Source organism: Pollicipes pollicipes, unplaced genomic scaffold (assembly GCF_011947565.3).
Source record: "Pollicipes pollicipes isolate AB1234 unplaced genomic scaffold, Ppol_2.1 Scaffold_6686;HRSCAF=7923_pilon_pilon_pilon, whole genome shotgun sequence".
NCBI classification, from domain to species: domain Eukaryota; kingdom Metazoa; phylum Arthropoda; class Thecostraca; order Pollicipedomorpha; family Pollicipedidae; genus Pollicipes; species Pollicipes pollicipes.
This window is the reverse complement of record NW_023596921.1, coordinates 42,399,051-42,421,181: the sequence shown is the minus strand read 5'-3', so window position 1 is coordinate 42,421,181 and position 22,131 is coordinate 42,399,051. Positions and strand designations below refer to the sequence as shown.

General features: G+C 50.3%; 1 protein-coding gene across 1 annotated transcript; it reads left to right on the top strand.

The window, feature by feature from the left end:
• The first annotated feature begins 403 nt into the window (after positions 1-403).
• LOC119108582 (START domain-containing protein 10) lies at positions 404-21,998 on the top strand. Its single transcript, XM_037232171.1, has 7 exons — positions 404-410; positions 7,900-8,094; positions 8,340-8,487; positions 11,717-11,869; positions 15,060-15,181; positions 20,621-20,743; positions 21,622-21,998. The coding sequence occupies exons 2-7, from the start codon at positions 7,939-7,941 to the stop codon at positions 21,724-21,726; spliced, it is 807 nt and encodes a 268-aa protein (XP_037088066.1). The 5' UTR covers positions 404-410; positions 7,900-7,938; the 3' UTR covers positions 21,727-21,998.
• The last annotated feature ends 133 nt before the right edge of the window (positions 21,999-22,131 follow it).

The following is a 22,131-nucleotide window of genomic DNA, read 5'->3' as shown; positions in this document are numbered from 1 at the left end:
CTGCCAACACTGCAGCCCGGGCCTTCATAACAGCCAGCAGGACGAACCCGGGCGGATCCATACCGCAGCGTCCAGCCGCCGGCGGCGTCGACAGAGCTGGGCGCATCGACACAGCGTCGGCGGGGGAGGGGCAAGGGAGGGGAGGGGCGGCCGGGCCACCTGTGTCGGCGGGCCGGCCCAGTCGGACGGTTGACGTGGTGGCGCGGCGGCGGCGGCGGCGGCGGCGGACGGCGGAGGTGGCTGAGCGGCGTCTCGAGCGGCGGCACGGCACGGCGGTGTGGCGCTCACGGCTTGAACAGCGGCACGGCACGGCAGAGAGGCGCTCACGTCTTGAACAGCGGCACGGCACGGCAGCGAGGCGCTCACGTCTTGAACAGCGGCACGGCACGACAGCGAGGGCGCTCACGTCGGTATGGAATGTCTGCGTCCGCTCTTCCAGTTCCGAACCTGATAGCGGTGCGCCGTGCAAAGAATGGAGGATCAGGAATGTACTACTGCGAAAATTCCAAATAGTTGTACTCGTGGCAAACCCGTATCATGTGACTGGCGTCGCGAAATTTTACTGCTTCTGCGGTCTAAAGCAACGTCTCAGCTGGCGCAGCTGGCAGCAGCTATTCAGCGGTTCCTTTTCACAGCGTGTGAGCGGTCCTATCCGCTAACGATAGACGATATGGTATCGGTCTGAGCTGCAGCTAGGCGTTATCGTGCCTACGCCAGCTGCGGGTTGCAGCCCTCCCTGAACAAAGCACGATTTAAAGGTATTGCAGCCGTGAGAGAGGGTGATCTACCCGTTATTTCGAAGGCAAAACATAGTTCCCCAGCTGTGGATGAGTCGTCAGGGCAGCTGGATAGTCCGGTCAAGGCCGATCGAGGTTGTTGGGCAATCAAGGTCTTCGCGTCAAAATCCGCTCTAGAAGGGTGACCTTGGACCTAACTACCTACCTAAAGGTTACCTGGTATCTAAAGTTCGTTCGGGGACTAGTTTTAGTACAGTTGATAACTTTCATGAGCAAATATAGTTTATGTTTCGTGCGCTGGACCATGATTGACGCAGAAGTGTAGCCAGCCTCGGCTGAACCGCGTGCTCGGTATTCAGTACGCGCAGCCTCGAGCATTCATAGCAATGGTTATTTTGCTTTCAGTATGTTATCCGCCGATAGAGAGCGGGCGGGTCAGATCTCCTCCCTAGCGACACTTCCCCTGCAAATGGGATCTCTTATTGTATTTGTCCATAGCAGCCATTAAGTGATGTTGTTAAAGCTGCATTTCTTTTGAATTTCCGGGCATCACTTAACTGCGGTCGACATCTTATGAAGAAAACCTTAAATTTCCGATGATAAAGCTTATCTTTGACTACTGGTCGAGCACCAGTGCTCGAGAGAAGGGTAAATAATGATGCTTAGCAATGTTAAATGATGTTCATTGTAATTCGAAATGTATACATGTGCTCTATAACGTATCGATCTCGCCTCAGTGCTGTTCGAGGAATTCGAAACAAAATAAACGACCCTGAAGATAACGAAACGAAATACCCTTGCCTCAGCATGTAATGGTGTAGATAAAACACAGTTAGCTGCAAGTCATCATCAATACTGAACCGAAGTATCAGTATAAGGACCAGTAAGCATAAAAGCGGTTAGCTACCGCTCGACCAGATGGATTTGTACTCGTGTGGTTTGGAGAGAGTTCGGACAACAAACTTGGCAAGCGCGATATGTTTTTCAATGTTTTAACTGCCCTTGACAGCCCAGGACCGGCGTCCGAGCGTCGATAGTTTGCTTCAGCGCCTGCCGACGTGATGTTACGCCGTCACGCGATGTTCCGCCGTCACGCGCTGTTACGCCGTCACGACTCTGACCATGCATTCACTCAGCGCATGTGCCATGACCAGTGCATGCTACCGACCAATCACACCACAGTCTCCTTTGCCGCTGTTCGAACCTCACGAGGGTTTGTGACGTCCTCGGCCGAAACAAGCTTCCCAAACAACGGCCGAACCGCGGAGTGCGACGGCCACCCCGTCGTGCAGCCTTGGGCCGCCAGGCTCGCGCGTCAGTTGTGCACCACCGAAATCGATCACGTCAACACGCGGGCGGTTCGCTACCATGGCAGCCGTTTTGTTCGCCTGAAAGGCAGCCGATTCTATCCGTGGGTAAAGGGCTGTTCAGTTTATCGGTGGACGCGATACAAAAGCGAAGTTACGTGAAAATTATAAAGACGGTGAGAATCTATAGCTGGTGATAAGGCTGAGCCGGTTATCGCGAGTAGTAGTCCGCAAGAACCGTATGCACTTACGCACATTGTGTAGCGGGAAGTGCAAGGACGACCTTGCACGTTAAAGGAGCTTTATGAGCAATCTTTGTCAAATAAGAGAAGGGAAGGTTCGTGGCTCCAGACTGCCGCTAACTTGTCAGTTCCACGTACATCAAGTTCTTGGCTTCCTGCCTTCCAACGATGCATGAATGAGTGTAGACGGATGTCGAGTATTTTCCAGCCACAAGGTTGGTCCACGCTAAATTCCGGTGGAAAACCCTGCTCGCAACCGAATGATTCACCTGCGGCTTCCCCTTGCGCCTACTTGTGTGCCATATGTCTGCTTTGTTCTTGTCAGACGTACGCACATATGGTTCATATCGTATATCAGCACATATGATGTGTAGGCATTAATGCAGGTAGTTGCATATTTATATGCATAGTAGCCTTTGCGCTGTTACATATATGTATGCCCTGTCGTCTTTGCGCTGCATGCTGCAGGGCCGTGCACTATTCAACAGGCACATGGGTCATTCCAAGACAAACCGACTCCGGTTGAGTGCACCTCAACACGCCACCCCTGTCAAATGTGACAAAGAGGTATATTGGGGGTCATTTTATGGCCAAAGCAGGGTTCTGAAAGCTTTAGAGCCGTATGACGTACGGATAAGTAACTAGGAGCTGATGAAACACGCGATGACGCTACAAATACTGGTTGTAAAATTGCTCTAGCAAAATATATTTTGGGAAGCATAATGTTTTGAATAAATGCATCGATAAGCTGAATACCTGTATTTTCTGAAACATGGGTCAATATAACATTCGATGTCTCTTAGGTACACATTGTGATGTGCATTGGCCTTCGGCCTCATTTTCTAAAAACATAGTTTAATTTTCTTCAAACCAAAATGCAACTAAAAAAACAATTTATTGACTTTTAGAAATGACGAAGATATCAATGGGGACTCTTCTAGATCGATTGCAACTCGAATTTCAACTGTGGGGGACCAGGCACGGCGGCACGCCATAAGCTGGTGTCATGTGTCGGCCGGTGTCGTTGACTGGGCGCGATGGGCTCACTCCGTCGGGAACCGTGACCGCGACCTTGAAACCATTCATGAATATCTTACAACTAGGTAAAATCTTAAAACCTAAAACCTTAGAACTTCTTCCGAAATTTTAGATATTTTTCCGGAATAATGTTTGAATGACGAATGCGTGCTAATTCACCGTGCATACCTGCCGTCCTTCACGAAACGCGTGAATGGCAACGTCTTACGTTCCGAGTTTTCACGACACATCGACAACTAACATATAAAGTTGAGGTTTAGCCCCACATAATACAAGAAACAGCCATCTATTCTGAAATTGCACTATTGCGTTTCAATCTGGCATTGAGCCGGAGCCAAGTTACGTCGTGTTCTGGCTAAGCAGGCTTGGGACCGCACATATAGACTTCGATACATCACGCATCTTAATCGCTGCCGGCTTTGAGCATACGGACCGGGTGACCCATAGCGCGCCATCGTGCGCAGAGCTGTGTTGCCGCGCGGTGAGAAAATGAAGACCTGCAGTTTTTTCCGCTGTCAGCAAGTGCCTCCGAGGAATGTTTAATAACATAACGGGGTTAAATTCGTGGAAAGATAGTGGAACCAAAAGTGTTTCTGCAGCATAACAATATTAAGGTGGTTGCGGTGCAAATCATTCGCCATCATCACCAACAAATATTATTAGAAATGTGATAAGCGGTTACAAATGTGCAGAATTGGCGTGTCAAGCTGAAGTTATCTGTAGAGTCATTTGACCCGAAGCATGAATGATGAAGCAGGAGCTTGCGTAAAATTTCTGACATTTATCTAGAGAAGAACTCCTATCTGAGGAGTTTGGTAGAAACTGGTGACAAATCGTTTTTCAGCTTACAGAATTAACATCGGTCTCTGCCGTTTCAAATATTGATGCTGTCCCGTGAACAAGTGGATATGCTGGAGCTACACAATCTGTGAACACAAGCCCCTGATCTACATCCAGTCTCGGGCTCAGCCATGGAAAAAGGTGCTCGGATCGCGAGGTCATCTAGGAAAAATTGCAACTCTAATGCATACGGCCGGGGAAAAGTTTGCCGGCTTAGGAAATGCAATTTTTTGTTTCGTCGTCCATGGAAGTGCTTAACAAGCGTGATGAGCGCGGTCCTCTCTGCGCCCTCGCCACGGACTGGGTGTGTTAATGAGATGCAGTAATGACAGCGGTGGCATTTGTGTGCATTACTTTGGAGCAGGGGCGTCACTTTCTAAAATCTGTTCGAGGAGCTCAGCCAAACAAGTTGATTCAACCTCCCCCCAAAACCTGGTTTCTCCCCGGACTTTGAATTTCGGCCACTTGAATTTGCGTCGTCAGTGCTACATTTTGATATAATTTGTTATTGTGTAGGTTCAAAATGGTTTTATTGCGAAGGAATGACTTCCCATTTCAAACAAATATCAGTTTCCTTTTTGTGAAATGCTAGAATGCAGCGTAATCCATAAAGCATCTGAGTCTGTTAGTTTCATTTTGTATTTGTTCATCAACCGACAAGAGCAAATGAGTAGTGAGCTAACTTGCTATCCACGATGACTTTGTAGGTGATGATATAGTGAAGTGATGATATATGGCTGCACGCAACATCACGGAAGCATAATTTGGTTCTCAACGTGCATGACTCGGGATTAATGGCTGGCACGTAAGATTGATCAAAACGCGTTCTTCATTTTCACCTTGCTGCGGAATGCCAGTTGGTTTCCAGGCCACGATGGCTGTTCCCCACGGAGTGAGTCGATCACCACTGGTCACCCGACACCGGGTGGTCGGCTTATGGCGTGCCCATGTGCGTGACCCGCCAACGGTCAAATTCGTTTTGCGACCAGTCTAGAAGAGATTCAATCGGTTTCTTGTTTTAGTCAGAACGTCATAACAATCGTTTTCAGATGCGTGTCGGTTTAAAACCAATCGAAGAGCCAAATTGTTTGAGAAAAAGGGGTCAAAGGCCAAGCTAGGTCACAATATGTTTTGAATTGATCATTGCCCTGTGTGTGATATTAACCCATGGTTCCAAAAATGTAGGGTTTTTTTGTTTTCTATTGCACTTATTCCAGCATTGTGCTCCGCAAATTGCTTTCTCTAGAGCAAGTTGAAAATAGGGCTCGTGACGTCATCGCGCATTCGCATCAGCTCTTAGTTCGTTTTGGCGCGCCCTACTAAAGCGTTCTAAAACTTTCAGAATCGTGTTTTGGCCGCATAAGTCATTCATATAATTGTCTTTGTCAAAACTGAAACGGACGCCGTGCTGTCATCCGGTTGAATAGTCGTGGAATGACCAATGTACCTGTTGAATACTGCATAAACGCATCGTTGCCTTTTGTTAAAATGTACAGAAACGGAAATTAACCATCTGCACCAATCCTGGACATTATTTCTGGAACCCTTGAATACAACCCTATTTTTACAATTTACCCCATTAATACACATTATTTAGGACATGCTAAATATATGTCATGTCAGGGGGCGTCGGTCCGCACCCCTTTCTTCTTGATGTCTCGATAAGTACTTGGTCGATCATCAAAAGGCAAACGGCTTTCGATTTGGGTTTTTAATCCCTCCAGACGTGATTATTATCCTCCCGACATCATAAGCCACGTTTCGCCCGACTTTGACGCAACTAACGCAGGTCGACAGCTAATAATTCCAAAAATCCCATCTCAAGATAGCATTTCAAGATTCAGAATTGCTTGGTGTATCCAAGATACAGAACAAGGGAGAATTACAACGGAACTTTCAAAGTTATTTTTTACCACGTTTTTAGTGAACATAGGCGATGGTACATTACCACGGCATCATAAAAGAAAGTAAAATCCCAAAATATCGCCGTAGGTGGTGCCAGGGTAGGGGAAAGAGACGGCGAAATCAGAAATATATTTTGACTGTCGGCCACAATGCTGATCTCTCTTCGAAATGAATTACGGTGCCTGCATACCGCGTGTGAACATGCCCCATAGGTGTATGCAATTTTCAGGTGAAAGAAGGATGCGGGCAATCGAGCGTGGCTTATTGAAGCGTGGCTTACTGAAGCGTAACCTTAAAAAGCGAAGCCTTTTGAAGCAGCCGCCGTTGGCTGCCTGATAACGGTCTTCGGCCATGGTCTCCGTGCACTGCACTAACCCCCCCCCCCCCCCCTCTTCTTTTGGCGTTCCTGTACTCGCTTCTGACATGTCATTGCATTTCTAAATGATGTTTGCTGCACTGAGGTGGGAGATGGATAGATAGATGTATAGATGGAAGATGGATCGGTTGAAAGTGCAAAGATGGTCAGAAAATGCAAAGCTTAACGTAATACCGATACCGATTTAAATTGATGCCGAAAAGTATCCCTTATTTGCCCGCATTGACGACCCGTAATGTCGTTTGCAGTGTAAGGAAACTCACCATTTTCCAGTCCTGTAATCACCTTTGCCATGCTCCTTCATTTTTGGTATATTGCTTAATTTAAAGACACCTATAGTGCAACTGTTTCACGTACCGGAAACAGCAGCAATTCCTGTAGAAGCAACTCAGCGAGCGCAAACCCCGTGCCAATCACTATCTCAGCATCATCGCCAAATTTCACGGGAGTCCCTCTCAAAGTCGGACTCCGGTGCCGCTCCTGCGCCTGTCATGGACACAAATTTTCGGAGAGAAAACAGCGAAACCCCGAGTTACCGAATCGCCTCCTCAACACACTTTAATAATGGGATTAAAGGCAGAGTCATTTTTAAGGCAGCTGGCAGTTTAGGCTAAGGCCGGTCGGGAACCATTAAGCAATAAGTGATCACTGGCGAACAGAGTATGAATCATCTGGGCTGCTATTTCGAAGGAGACGTCCACATTTACCGGAACAGTGCTCTTATGACCGCTATCAATCCAACGTTTGGTGCTTGAATATCGTCCAAAAATGTGGTTTCTTTTACATATTGAGTTCGTCATAAGCCCAAAAGTTTGTTTCAGTTGGGAGGTGATCAGGCTGTGCAAGGAAGGCAGGTCATGCGTTGGAAATTTCAAAGGCCCTGTTCGAGTTAGGTCATCCACCACTATTATAGACACAAACTCGCCGTTCGTGTTACAGACACAAAATCTGTTTGCACTATTATGGGCACAAACTCGCAAACACGTTTGCCTGGTTAGTTCATGTTAGCCCAGCTCTGGGCATAGTATCCCTCATGAAATGGTTTACTTTACATGGTCTTTGTTTTAAGAAGCGTCAAGTAGTCCAGCTGGCTGCGTGTCGATTTCACCTGATTGTGCCGTGCAGCGTTCTCATGACTGCGAGGACATGGTCTAGGCGCCATGCCAGCTGTTAACGTGTCCTCTGGATCTGACGTGAGACAGCATGGCAGCACGTGCGTCAACAAGCGCGACCATGTGTGTTTGTAAAAATCGACCAAGAGACGACCGACTCCCATGTCTGTAAAAATCAACCGAGAGACGACCGGCTCCCATGCCTGTAAAAATCAACCTAGAGACGACCGGCTCCCATGTCTGTAAAAATTAATCGAAAGACGGCCGGCTCCCTCATCCGATCAACCACCACCACATGAATGGCCGCCGACCCGAGATACTGATCTGACGTGCCATTCCCAGATTGTCAGAGCGGGTGAGCCGACTGGCCAGGTCAGGGTCATGCGGTTGGGTGAGGTCCGGGTGGCGGAGGACCAGGACTTTCGGCAGCTGGTGGCATTGGCCGACAACCATGACGGATGGAAGCTGGACTTCTGTAACAACTCCACAAAAGTGTGGACCAAACAGCCAGACGAGAAAGAGTGCAAAATGATGAAGGTAAGCTTTTTGAACGTCACGTATTATCAAGCTAACCTACTAAAAGGGCTCATACAGTTGCTAGAATTGCTACGGGACATATTAACTAATGAATTGGCAACGAATTCTTACACCAACCGGTTCGACAGCACGATTAGCGTCTGCGTTGTAGTGCTCTGAGCTGGTTCGGTATGGTATAAGTGCGAGCCTGTTTTGAACCCGCCTAGAGTTTCGACATCTACAGCGATGCCTCCCATGCATGGCAGGCGAGCACAACCTACACAGACGTGGACGCCGCTACGGTGTACGACGTGATTCATGACGTCGATTACACCAAGCACTATGACAAGAGCATGCTGGCGATCGACACCGGCGGCTGCCTGAACCCGAACAACCAGATCTTCTACTACGCCAGTAACTACACGATGCTGCTGTGACGACGCGTGGCTCACGCCGCCATACTCTCAACAGCTGGACTGGCAGGCACTGTATGGGTCTATCCTCACGGAGACCTGCACTGTGTGGGTCTGTCCTCACGGGGACCTGCGCTCTATGGGTCTGTCCTCACGGGGACCTGCGCTGTATTGGTCTGCCCTCACGGAGACCTGCGCTGTATGGGTCTGTCCCCACGGGACCTGCGCTTTTTCATGGTTTACCCGTGGTTCTTTTATAGCCGCATTGAGACGTACGTCGCCAAAGCAGGCTTGGGTAAATGTCATGGCGCGGCGTCTCCTCCCTTCCCCCCCCCCCCCCCCCCACACACACACAAGGTGCAATTGTTGTGCAATAAAGCTTGGCAGATAGCTGCAGGGCGGAGGGCGATCGATAGCTCTTGCCGCGCCGGCGGTGTGGGGCTTACGCTGACGGAGCTCAGTGGTGACCAATATTTCTGTCTGCGTCAGCCGTCAGTTCACGAAGGTATTTGGAAGATGAAAAAGTAAGCCATGAACTATCCGAACGTTCCACCTATTATCTGATCCGTGCCTCGCGGAAATGGAGTTGCCGTTTTGAGCCCCACATCCCCAACTTATTTGTTACGCAACCAGAAGCCAGAATGGATCACAAAGTGTGTCATTCGTGCGATCCATCAACATCAGGACGTCCGTGAACCCCTCAGTACATGACGTGGTACGCCCATGGACCACGCAGGATCGCACAATGCGAACCGGAAGACTTCCCAGAGATTTTGACTTGGACCCCCGAGATTAAGGCCGAACTACTGCACTCCAGGCAACAACAGCAGCATGGTCGTAGTGAAGTTCCATCATTTGGTAACTGCCAGAACAATCTGGCTCCAATCTTCAGTATGTAGAGCACCATCATTGGTAGCAACAATGTCAGCGGCCCGACCGTAGCGCTCAACATTGCCACCCTGATCAGGCGAGCTTATTCACAGACGTGTCGAAACCGATCCGGAGATCCAGCCTCCGGCGTAGTGGCCAAGTGCTGCCCGTGAAATCCAGATGATTATGCGTCGTATAGGAAGGAAACATATAGTGACATTAAATATCTTCCGGGCTTTATAAACTAAGAGAAAACACGTGACGAGTCTGCGGGGACACCAGGATTGCTGCGAGATTGATTGGACTACATCTCGGCTACTCGAGACTTTGCTGTTTCGCATGGGAGTGGGACAGTCTGGCAAAAACGTGCGATCCCAGAAAGACAAATGGCCTATTCGACAGAACCTGACACCAGTCACCAAGAACATAGGCATTTACCTGCGGTAGAATTCAGTGATATTCGGTCATATTCTCTGCATACTAAACAGGGCATTATGAGCATTGTTATGAAGGGCATAAATAAACATGATCCATGTTTCGGGTACCTGAGCCATATTTTTCCTGGTTCAGTTGGGCTCAAATCACGGAAAAATGTTTCTTGGGTCACAAAGTCGTGATCTCTTCAGAAGCGAGCGGTTCGACTCATCCTCATGGGCATGGGGGAGAAACGCCTGAAATGCCTTTTGAACGATGGCAGTTAATTTCCTGTTGAACGTCGATATGGACAGCTACCAACAAATGATGTGAGAGCTGCAGCCAAGCTTCCAGGAAATGGCCCGCTACATTTCCCTAAAGGTTCATTTCCTTGCTTCTCTCGGCTGGTATCCGGATTACTGCCGCGCAGTGGGCGACAAACACGGAGAACAGCTCCATCGAGACGTTCAGCGATGACAAACACGGAGAACAGCTCCATCGAGACGTTCAGCGATGACAAACACGGCAAACAGCTCCATCGAGACGTTCAGCGATGACAAACACGGCAAACAGCTCCATCGAGACGTTCAGCGATGACAAACACGGCAAACAGCTCCATCGAGACGTTCGGCGATGACAAACACGGCAAACAGCTCCATCGAGACGTTCGGCGATGGAGAAGCGATAGCACGTCAAGTTGAGACCTTCGATGCCTAGCAGTTTGTTGCTGGGTGCAAGTTCGGAATTATCCAAGGCATGTGTGCAATCGGCAAGCGAGGAGAAGTTGCGTATACTTTGCGGTTGTAAGCCGTTGGTACGTCATTGCGTATGTAAAGCACAATATATCGCAATGGTGGTGTGCATATGCACGGGAGTTATGCTTTTTCCCGGAAATGACCCGGTCAACGGTCTTGGTGGTTACATTCGGGCGTGGGCAGCAGGAAAAGAAGCCATTAGCACCACTTAGCACCATTGCTTTGCATATGGTGCTTAAGTTAATCTTACGGATTTTACTGCACAAAAAAAGCGCGTAACAGACCTATGCGGAAATCTAAAATGGCTGCCTAAGACTAAACCTGGCAAGTTATGTTCTGCATACAAGATTGTACACTGTTTTAAGATAGCCTCTGTTATTCTGGCGTTCGCGGACATTTTACAACCAAAACTGTTATGGTGCGAATAATCTGACAGGTGTATTCTAATAGGGCCACGTGCTATGCCTATATTGCCCCATCGTATCTGGGGACCTAGAGCTAGTTAGCAATCTAAGCATTATAGTCGTGGTTAGTACCGTTGAATCGGTCAGAATTGTCCACTTTCTTCTCGGAGGCACGACAGAGGTGATTTTGTTGAGTGTACGTTAGGTATGATATTTTGCAGCGGGCTCCCGAAATGTTGGATCCATCAATTTCCGGGCCGATTTTCTAAGCCAAGAGCTAACCAAGCCCAAGTTTACCTCACCGCACCCCACCTAGCATAGCCTATGGGCAAATACTCACGACGGAATATGGTTGGTAGGCATTAGTTTGCACGCGCGGCGCGTGCAGTTCTTTGTTCGACCATCGCCACATACCAAATAAACTTGTTTTGCTTCTTTTGCGGTGTTTATCCCCGGCGAGCTTCATCTCGTCGATATTTTCCCAACTGGTCATTTACTATGTTGTGCTTTATCCCTGTCAATATTTTCGGCAGTACTTTGGGTTTCTCTATGCCATCATTCTCCGTTCGAATATTAATCCGGCACCTTTGACTATTTGATATTTTGGCTTGCCGCTATGTTTCGTTAAAGCATCTTTCCCTGCCGCCATTATTTTGCCGGTCCCTGCCGATGTTGTGCGGCCGATACTCCATAGACTCGATCGTCAGGTATTTGACACTTTGTCACGCGGTCGTGATCGCCAGCCGGGACCGCGACCGTGACGTCACCCATCGTGACCTCGTTCCAGTGGCCTGCCCCTCGCCTCTCTGCAACCGCGACCTGGTGGTGCTCCGCTCGTGGCTGGACACGGGCCGGGAGTACTACAGCCTGGGGCACTCGGTGTCGCACCAACAGTTCCCGCCCCGGAAAGGTTTCGTCAGGGCGCTGAACTACCTCTCAGGTGAGGGTCGGGAGTTTTCTGGCCGTCTGTCCCGCCGTGTCTGTTCGGACTCGTATGGAGGTCGCTGCAATCCTGGCTTAAGTACGTCTGAAATGAGAGACTTGGAGGAGGTCGTCACAACAGACATCGTCTTGAATTGCTTGGGCGATTGGCGCGTCATTCGTGACTGTCACTGATTGCTGATGGATTGAAATCGTGCGTAACAGGCTGTTGAAGGGTGAAATCCAGTACGTTAAATGCCTCACGGCGTTAAATGCCTAAATGCAAACACGGCACGTGGGCACCTGGTCACTGGTTATACGCACGGAGGTGCTGCTGGCCGAGGTGTCGCTGGGAATGCCGAATAGCTCGCGCTCATCGGGAGTGCCCAGAACTTGTATCCGTTGGCAGCATCCGGTGCTGAGTTAGCGGCTGTCAGCATATCCAGCGACCGGTGATTCGCTAGTGCTCGCATAATGTAAATGGCGGAGGGTGCCACGAGACCTGTAGGTCAATGCAGTACAGACGGATCAAATCAATTCAGGGTCTAACATTATGTAAATACTTTAAGTGCATGTCGGTGTATGAAAATGATCATGTGCATATTTGCGCTGAAAGCATGGCCACGTTTGCCAGACGTAGTGCACTGGGCAGAAAGTGCAGGGGTGTGTCTGGCTGGAGATGTTGACGAAAGTGTGTATCGCAAGCTGCGAGATGTTTTTTCTGCGTGGCAAGCGATTGACTTGCCCTTTAATCTAATCGTGGCAAGAAGTTCGTTGCATCGACTGTTTCCCAAAATGTGGCCGTTGAGCAAGCCTTGAAGATCACATGTTTGACCAGTACCTGTTCGACAACGCAAGCGGAAAATAATTCCAGAAAAAAATCATTATATTGTCGGCAAGTTTAATGCACCATTCCTTTCGGCGGACCGGTTCGACAAGTAAAACTACGTTGAACCGTAGTAAACCGCCGTCATGGGGACCGGGGCGAAACGTAGTTTTAAGAGCCCTGAGCGCCACTGCATTGCAGGGCGTCCTGATGACTATCACTTTGCCTTCGTTTCTGCTGGCACCAGCGGCCTGCGAAGATGAGATGAGGCCGCCAAAGTCAGTCGTCCGGTTAGCGGCTGGCGGAGCCGGGTCGTGTTTCACGGTTTCAAAATGCTCCGTCTGTCTCCCGGGACGCTGTCAGGCATTAGACTCCCTCCAGCGTTATTTCTTGGTGATATCCAAATGTCGCGGTCGCCACGGAACTACGCCATACCCACAAAGCTCTCCTGGCGTCTGCCTCCCAGCCTCTTTCGCCGTCAATAGAGGAGAGCAGAGCCATGAGCAGACAACGCACTTCGCGGCATAGCTACCTGTTCCTGGCGTCAGCTTCAGTAGCGTGCCAACATCCACTTCTCCTGTGTTTTTTTTTATCGCCGAGCTGCGGACTGATGACTTAATCGGACTAAAAGGGCGTGTGCATAACAGAGGCCGGGTCCACTCTCACACCTAGCTCAGTACGTGTACTGAAACTACAAAACGGACGGGCACCCGCCATCTTACAAGATGGCTGCTAGCCTGGCGATGAGTACCGTTTAGAGTCGTTTGACAAGGTCTTCTCTGGCAACAACCCACGTCAAAGCGGCCTAGCTGTTGTCGGAAAACTAGGGTTTAGTGAAGCTCGCAACTCGCGAGGCTGAATTAGTGCTTTCGGGAGTAAAATTTGTAGTGTTGGCAAAATGTCCACTGAAATAGCAAGTGCGTGTTCGCTGACACATGTGTCCGTCTATATGGGTATACGGGATGGCCATCTTCGTCTGACTGACGTTACTGTTCATTATGCTCTTGCGCAGGTTGCTCTCTCTGAAAAATGAACATCGCTAGGAAGCAGGCCAGGCTAAATGCGCACACGGATTAGCAAAGAGGATCTATGTGCAATTATGGCGTTCCATAGAATCTAATGAACACCGCATAAACGCATTGTCAACTGCTCTGCGGTAGTTGTCGTCCTTACCTGAATATATACAGAACGGTCGGAGATAACTGCCCGCGGCTTTGAGTTTTGTCATGACACAACGTGGGAAGTCATCTTGGGAAGACTAGGATGTAATTCAACTTGGCATGCCTGCTAGTACACTAGCAGGTCATGTGCGCTACTGCAATGGCTACCCTATACAGCAATGGGGCCATCGACTGCGTTTATCCGCCAAAATAATCGCACCTCTCCCGCACGGAACGCCATTGCTTTGAGCGAAGAAAACCCTGTCCTTGTCCGTGCAGCCCCCGACTCTCCATTCGCTGCCGTGCAGGCAACACCTCGGTCACGAACCACCGCCGACCTGGCAGCAGGCTGCCGCGCGGGCTTCCGTGTCAGCTCCCTTCCGAGTTCCGAGCTCCGCACAGTCGCGTGACTACAGCCAAAGACTCCGTGTCGGCTGATGTGTCCACCCCTCCCCCTCCCCGACCTCTACCTGACCTCGCCCGTGGTCAGCATTATTGCTCGTTTTTCACACCCTCCGCGAGCGATGATGGTTCTTCCCGCTAGGCGCTATGTACAGGTGTTTCCTGGGAAGAAATAGGCTGTCAGGTGAAAACAAAATCAAATGTGTGGATTGATAAGCCGCGGAAGTATGTTAATTCTGTTCAAGAAAGTGTCCTTTTTGTTCGTCGGCGAGCTGCCTTATCCTATATCGTTACGAGCTCTGGCACATGGATGACCTCCCGGCCCCTTTCATTTGTTGGGGCTACACTCCACCGGTCGTCAACATGCAAACTGAAGAAAGAAAAGAAGAAAAAAAAACGCTGAGCGTGCCCAGCAGCTGAGGAAGACCAACCAGGGTCTGTCTGTGCAAGACGGTGTCGTTGTTCATTGCCCGCTTGCGCAAGCAGGACGGACCCTTGAGTATTTATTGCACAGGAGCAGAGCTGATACGAGGGCGAGTCCTTGTGACACCGTGGGAATCTGTGCACGTTGATTTATGGCTTAAAACGCCTGGCCTTACCTCTTGCCTGTGGTTTAAATCCCCGACCTCGTGCTGTCTGATCTGCCCTTGGGCTTCACTTCAGACCGGGCGCCTATTGGACCGCTGACGTGGCCCGTAAACTGTTTCTAACCTTCACACGACCTGAGCCAGGACCTTGCCCTGGCCCAGCTATCGATCTGGCCTTTGGCATCCAATCCGACCTGACTGCTAATAAACCTCTGACCTCGGACCTCGCTGCAGGGTACGTGGTGCGACCCCTGTCACCGAAGAGCTGCCAGGTCAACTACGTAACCTACGGCAGCCCTGGAGGCCAGCTGCCTGTCTGGCTGGCCAACAAGGCCACCCAGGTGCTGGTGCCCAAGGTGAGCGGGCCGCTGTCGCCCCTGCCGCCGCTGTTGCCCCCGCTGGCCTCCTCTACCGCCTTCACATTTCTCTGGTGGGCGGGCGACATTGGGTGTGAGGTCCAGATGACGGCGGACTGACGACTGCTCGGCCGTCCGATGAAACGTTGGCCCGCGCCAGTCCCGAGGCTTATCGCATTATGCTGCAGCAATGGATGTGATGCATTCAGTGCTGTGTTTAACGCCATAACGCTGAAGTGCTGCTCGCCGCTCACCTTTGGACTAGGCGTGGGCAACGTGTTCCACGCATGCAAGTCGAGAGGGTTTGAGCCGTCCATTTAAATGCCCGCGAACTATTTTCTGGCAGACGAGGGCGTGCAAGGACTAAGAATGAGCCTCGTCGTCGGGGATCGGTATCCTGTCATCAACTGGTCCATGGGATGAGGGATTGAGCCACGAAATCTTTTCACATGGCTGGTTATATACGTATTCAGTCAATTATAATCATGTCCACTTCACGTTTATGTCTGTGGTTTTCCCAAACAAGCCCGGCAGACAAGCCGACAGGGCGTGATGCCAATGAGTGGAAATGCCACGCCAACACGTGGGACTCCTTCCGAGTATAGTGTAAGCCCTGCTTCTGCCGCTGTAAAATCATGACCGAAGTTTTTTTAGTCTGAAGATATAGTCCGCGCACATCAGATCAGTTCATCAATTAACAGGAAGTCATTCAACTCGCGAATTCAGTGTCACATAACTCTTTTTTACGCATCACACAGAAGACTACGATAATGATCCCTTTGTGACTGGCAGGAGTTACGCGTAAATGGTAACCACATAAGTTGATGACTAGATAGTACCTTGGTCTTCGTGTCAGCACAAAAATATCCATTCATTTGTGGGTCGCCTCACTGCGCTTCACTTTATTTGGCTCTATTCAGTCCTGTGAGACACAGGGGTTAGGTTCAATGCTAGCACAGTGTGAGTCAATCCTGTCAGCTCCACCTTGATGCGGACGGCCGTCAGCGCCTGGCTTAAAATCAAACTGCACACCCTTTTCCACGTCCGTTTCATCCAGCCATGTTGCATACAGTGCTCAGTAAACCTGATTTTTTCAGACTGGGTTGCCAAGCAAAGCGTAATACTTCCCTTTTTACCACACTTTGGGCCTGCACGTCGCGTTTCTTCGTTTTCCCTCGCCCCTTTTCCATCGCCCACCTGGGACATATGCTGGCGCAGCACGTCCAGACCACGAACACCGTATAATCAATCACGTAAGATCTCGTTTCATGAAGTTCAAATTGGATAAGCCAGGATGTGCTTGGTTGTAGCTTGGAAAATTTATGCTGCCTGGCAGCAGCGCCCAGGTACAACTTTTACTAATGACTCGCAAAAGTTGCATGGAATGCCGGCGCTAGCACCTGAGGCAGTTCCGGGTCACGCCTCTGATATCTGAGCCGGCACTGGGTCACTTCTCTGACACCTGGGTCGGCACCGGGTCACGCCTTTGACACCTGAGTCGGCACCGGGTCACGCCTCTGACACCTGAGTCGGCACTGGGTCACTCCTCTGACACCTAAGTCGGCACCGGGTCACGCCTTTGACACCTGAGCCGGTACCGGGTCACACCTCTGACACCTGAGTCGGTTTCGGGTCACGCCAGCGACACCTGGGCTGGTGCCGAGTCACGCCCCTGACACCTGAACCGGTACTGGGTTACGCTTCTGACACCTGAGTCGGTATCGGGTCATGCCTCTGACACCGGGTTATCTTAATGTTCCAAAGGCGCACCTTGGAACGTGCAGATGTCTTTTAACACGCTACCGAGTGGGGGTCAGTATAACCACCATCCTCCAATTTTTTTTTACAAAACAGCTTCCGAATAGTGTGGTGGAGCCGTGCCATCCTTAGCTGTGGGCAATTCAATGGCTAATCGTTTGGTATACACATGAATTTCTTCTGTAGGGTCGCTGATCTATGCCAGGCAAAACCTGGCCATGGCTGTCAATAAAGGCCACTCTTAGGGAATCGTCTAATCTGCTGCGACAACGAAGTGTTAGAGGAAGTCACACATCTTTGAGGTAGTTTTGTAGACAATCAGATAACTGAACTTAGCGACCAATTTCATTGAACTCGGGACATGCATAAAGAAAGAGTGACGTCAGAGACACCTTGCTTTTGTACTGGAGGCCTGGCTTTAAGAAGTAGGACGTCAAAAAATGTGTTGTATGAGCTTCATAAAGGTCAAAGGTGTCACTAAGCTAGATGAGTGTCACCAGATATCACCAAATGATATCACTAGAGAAGTGTTCCTATATGAGTGCCTTAGGTCGCTGACCTAGTTCACTTTCCGGTCAACTTTTGTAGGAACATACTGCCTAGCGTTGTCCTGGACGCTTATCTAAATTCAAAAGTAAAAACGGTCTCGAAGCTTTTTGGCCATCGTAACCTTCTGCAGATAAAAACCGTGAACTGACCTTCAGTAAACACCAGTGGCCTTTTGCTTAGAAGAGGCACCAAGAAAAAAATGGTTGCATGTGGATGCTTGAGATAACTTAGGATCCGACCTAAAGCTTGACCTAGCAAGACCTTACAAGACCCGACGGCCATGACCTGGGAACCCCGAAATTTGACACGAGCAGGTTCACGTACAGGCAGGTCTGTCTACCCCGTGAGTTTATTGTCTCTAGCTCTCGTAGTTTTTGAGACCTCAGGGGAGTCAAATTGGCACTCCACCCCACCCGAGTACGTCGCCTACAGCCACCCACCCCGGGCGCGTGTTAAATAGCTGGATACAGTGGCTTCGCGACGTTTTGGGAGTGCAGTGAATGACCCAAAAAGTGTTGTCACAACTATGTGTTGCCAAAGGCTTTCATCAGGGGCGCAGCCATGTGAGGGACTTGGGGAACCCGGGCTCACTCCTTGGCCCGGTTTTATATTTTGGCTATAGAGGGCTCTGGACAGCGAGTTAAGATCGGCGTGATGCGTGCCCACTGAGCTTCGGGCTCTTTCTTTAAGAAAACCCTGGCTGCGCCTCTGGCTGGCGCAACCAGCTGCCAGATACCGATCACACCAGCTGTACAGGAACGTCGCCCGGTACCGACCGGAGTGGCGGTTATCATAGGTATAGGAACGGGAAGTGGGCACTGCGGATACCATTGCGCCCCTACTTTTCGAGAGTGCTGAGCATGAACCCGTGGCGATGCACGGAATATTGACCGGAAAATAGAGTTTTGGCATCCTTGCCTTCTGCGTCATTCCTTCGCCTATAAGGTCGTAATAGTGCAAGGACTATCGCATGGCATTAGGTACTATCTTCAGTTTTGTCAGCATGCTGCTAATGGTTACCCGCAGGCCTTCTCACGCAACCAGCTTTACCCCGGACATTTTTTCTGAGCAAAGGTCACTCGGGGTCACATCAGAACCCAAACCTGATCTGACCTTAGCCGTCGTCCTATTCGCTGTTTTTCATAACGCGGACTGATGGGATGGTTTCTTGCGGCCCCCTGGCGTTTTCAAATTAATGCAGATAGATTATAGCCAAAAAAGAAACTAGTGGATTGGTCTCCACGAAATATCGTTCTTGGTAGCAGTACTGATGTTGAGGTAAACAGCTGACCCAATTATGTCACGCCAGAGACCAAATTTTCCAGGAAATCGCACTCTTTCAGGTTTACACCATACATACGATGATAACTCAATGCGGTTTTCAATTCTGAGTACAGTAGTGTATCCTTTTAGATGTTTTGAGCAAATATTTATGATGCATGCCTTCGTTAAAAGAAGTGCTCCACATTTGTATGGGGTTTTAACCTGAAATAGCCATATGAAAGACCTTTTGATGCAGCTCACAACCATACCCAGTTTAAGACCCAGAGAGCCTTCTGGTTCTTGAGTTTAAAGGCCGCAAGGATGTGGTAGAACACAATGGGGGAAGATTTGAAAGCCACCTTGGCATTCGTGACGACATAATAACCTCATTAAAAATCTACCATCTCATACGTCACGCTGTGATCAAGGTCAAGAAAAATATAATGCTCGAGTCATTCATATCTGGCGTTTGTGAGCACGATTTCCAGATATACCGGCCATCAATTGGCTCTCATTCAATGTTGTGAAGGATTCGATGACGTACGACGAAAGTGAATACATTAGATAATAAGAATCAAGCGAGGACATATCTAGGAGCATATTCACTAAACAGAGAAATGGTTTTGTCTTGAGCAGTCTTCTCTGCTGAAAAGCAAACCAATAGCTATAAGTGAGCGTGTTATATCATGTCTGATGCGATCATGTCTATCATGTCATGATAGACATGATCATGTCTAGCACGTCTATCATGCGATATCATGTCTATCATGTCTTATCATGTCATGTCACGACATTCGTGGTGTAAAAACACGCTGAAGGTGTTCCGGTCCCGGGCAGCATCATTTCAGTCTCGTAAGATTCTACAAAGTTTCTTCTCCGATTGCCCACATATGGTTTGTTTGCAGGTACTTACTGCATTATTGTACCTCCCATAACACAGAGAACTGCCAATAATGCCTTCAGTTGTAGATGATGCGGCGCAGCAGCTTCTTATCAACTGTTTGTGTCCTGACTGTATTACTGACTGTACGTGTCCCATCACGCCTGCCGCCAGCGCGAGCCGGCCTGAGCGCCGCCGCTCCCTATCGCGAGCGGGAGAGGGTGTGAGGGTCGCCGCCGCTCCCTATCGCGAGCGGGAGAGGGTGTGAGGGTCGCCGCCGCTCCCTATCGCGAGCGGGAGAGGGTGTGAGGGTCGCCGCCGCTCCCTATCGCGAGCGGGAGAGGGTGTGAGGGTCGCCGCCGCTCCCTATCGCGAGCGGGAGAGGGTGTGAGGGTCGCCGCCGCTCCCTATCGCGAGCGGGAGAGGGTGTGAGGGTCGCCGCCGCTCCCTATCGCGAGCGGGAGAGGGTGTGAGGGTCGCCGCCGCTCCCTATCGCAAGCGGGAGAGGGTGTAAGGGTCGCCGCCGCTCCCTATCGCGAGCGGGATAGGGTGTGAGGGTCGCCGCCGCTCCCTATCGCGAGCGGGAGAGGTGTGAGGGTCGCCGCCGCTCCCTATCGCGAGCGGGAGAGGGTGTGAGGGTCGCCGCCGCTCCCTATCGCGAGCGGGAGAGGGTGTGAGGGTCGCCGCCGCTCCCTATCGCGAGCGGGAGAGGGTGTAAGGGTCGCCGCCGCTCCCTATCGCGAGCGGGAGAGGGTGTGAGGGTCGCCGCCGCTCCCTATCGCGAGCGGGAGAGGGTGTGAGGGTCGCCGCCGCTCCCTATCGCGAGCGGGAGCCGTCCTGAGGGTCGCCGCCGAGTCCTATTGACGCGGCGTGCCGACGACAAAATGCACAGCCAATTACAACATGGTGCGGGCTGCCGTGCGCATCTCTCTTGACCCCTGTGACCCTCGCCCGCTGCCCCGTATTGACCGCTCTCTCGCTTCCGGCAGATGGTGAAGCGGTTCCACAAGGCCTGCCTCAAATACGCTGGCTGGAAGAAGCGGCACAATGCGCACTTCAAGCCCTGGCTTTTCCCCGAACAGATGCCGATAGAGCGACTGAATCTGGCGCTGGTAGGCTGTCGTGAATGGCCGGGATAGGAGCTGTCTGGCTGGTCTTCGGCAGACCTGAGTCTGGCTGTTTCTTGAAATGGCGAACGAGATGGAGTAAAGGTAGAAACGTTGTTAGAATTACTTCATTTTCATGATAACATAATGTTTTACGTCTCGTCCTAGAGACAAGGCCATCTTGTCTCCATAAGATTTAAGTCTACCCTTGTATGTGCCTCGTATCGCATCATCGTCGCCTCGTCGCCACCGCTCCGTCTCGTATCAGCAAAAGCATCCGGCGTTTACCCATAGCTATTCTGAAGGTTATTCACAACGCTGGGACCTGGTTGATTGTGTTCTTCCAATCACAGCGTAGGCTCTCGTAATTTGCGCAGTGTCCGGCGAACTAGAAGCCCCGGGCCACCACAAAAATGGTATTACGCGTTATGCTCATTGGTTTCGAGGAACGAGTGCCTCAGGCATCGAATGCTCAGGCTTCCCAAAAAACCAACGATGGGTAGTCCGTAGGGTTTCGGAGAACCGACTGTGCTATTGAGTGGCTGACTAGGACCCAGGCAAGCGCTAAAACCCGCCAACTTGTGGTGTGAACGCTTTGCATTGGTGTTGTGTCATTGGTAAATTGTTGGTGTGAAAGCCGGTAATCTTTTCAGTTTTTGTGTTAACTAGTCTCAACCCATGTCAGTAACTATGCAATAGCTTGCAACTAATTCACACAGCCTGCATTGGCCTTGCAGTTTAAGGTCATCGCGTCATTCGTTGCCAAAAAATCTGATTTTAGGATACATAGGGAGAATCTCCACCCTGATCCCTCCCATGCCATCCTAACGACCCTGATGCGATGGCCACGCCCAAGTATTTACACCTGTTTTTACACCTTTCAGTGCATCAAAAATCCACTGGACGAACGTGGGGTAACAACGGACGAGTCTCAAGTGCAAGAGTTCGACCTCATCTCTACGAACATTTTAAACGAAGACGACGATTAGCGGGCGGAAAGCGGGGCGAACACCTGCAGTGCTTCCATCTGTGTTGCGGTCCTCGAACCAAAGGTTCGCCCGCCGCTCGGTGAGCTTTGGTTAGCGTGCGTCGGCGTGCGCGAGAAATTTTAAGGGTGTTATAACTCGGCGTCCGTGACGGACCTGGTGCTGTCGCAGTTTGTGAATGCATTACGACTCTGTAATGTTATATTGTTGTATTTTGGGTGCTGCACGCACATTCAATCTAGGATTTTGTGAACAAGCTTCACAAGTTCGTATGCTGACCGAAATAAAATCACATTGCAGCATGGGTGTGAACATAGCACCTCAGCCTCCATCGCGTGGGAGACCTCTGTCAGCCTCATTGCGTCAAAGCTGGCTAGTATGGGATAGACTGACTGCAGCGCTATTGAA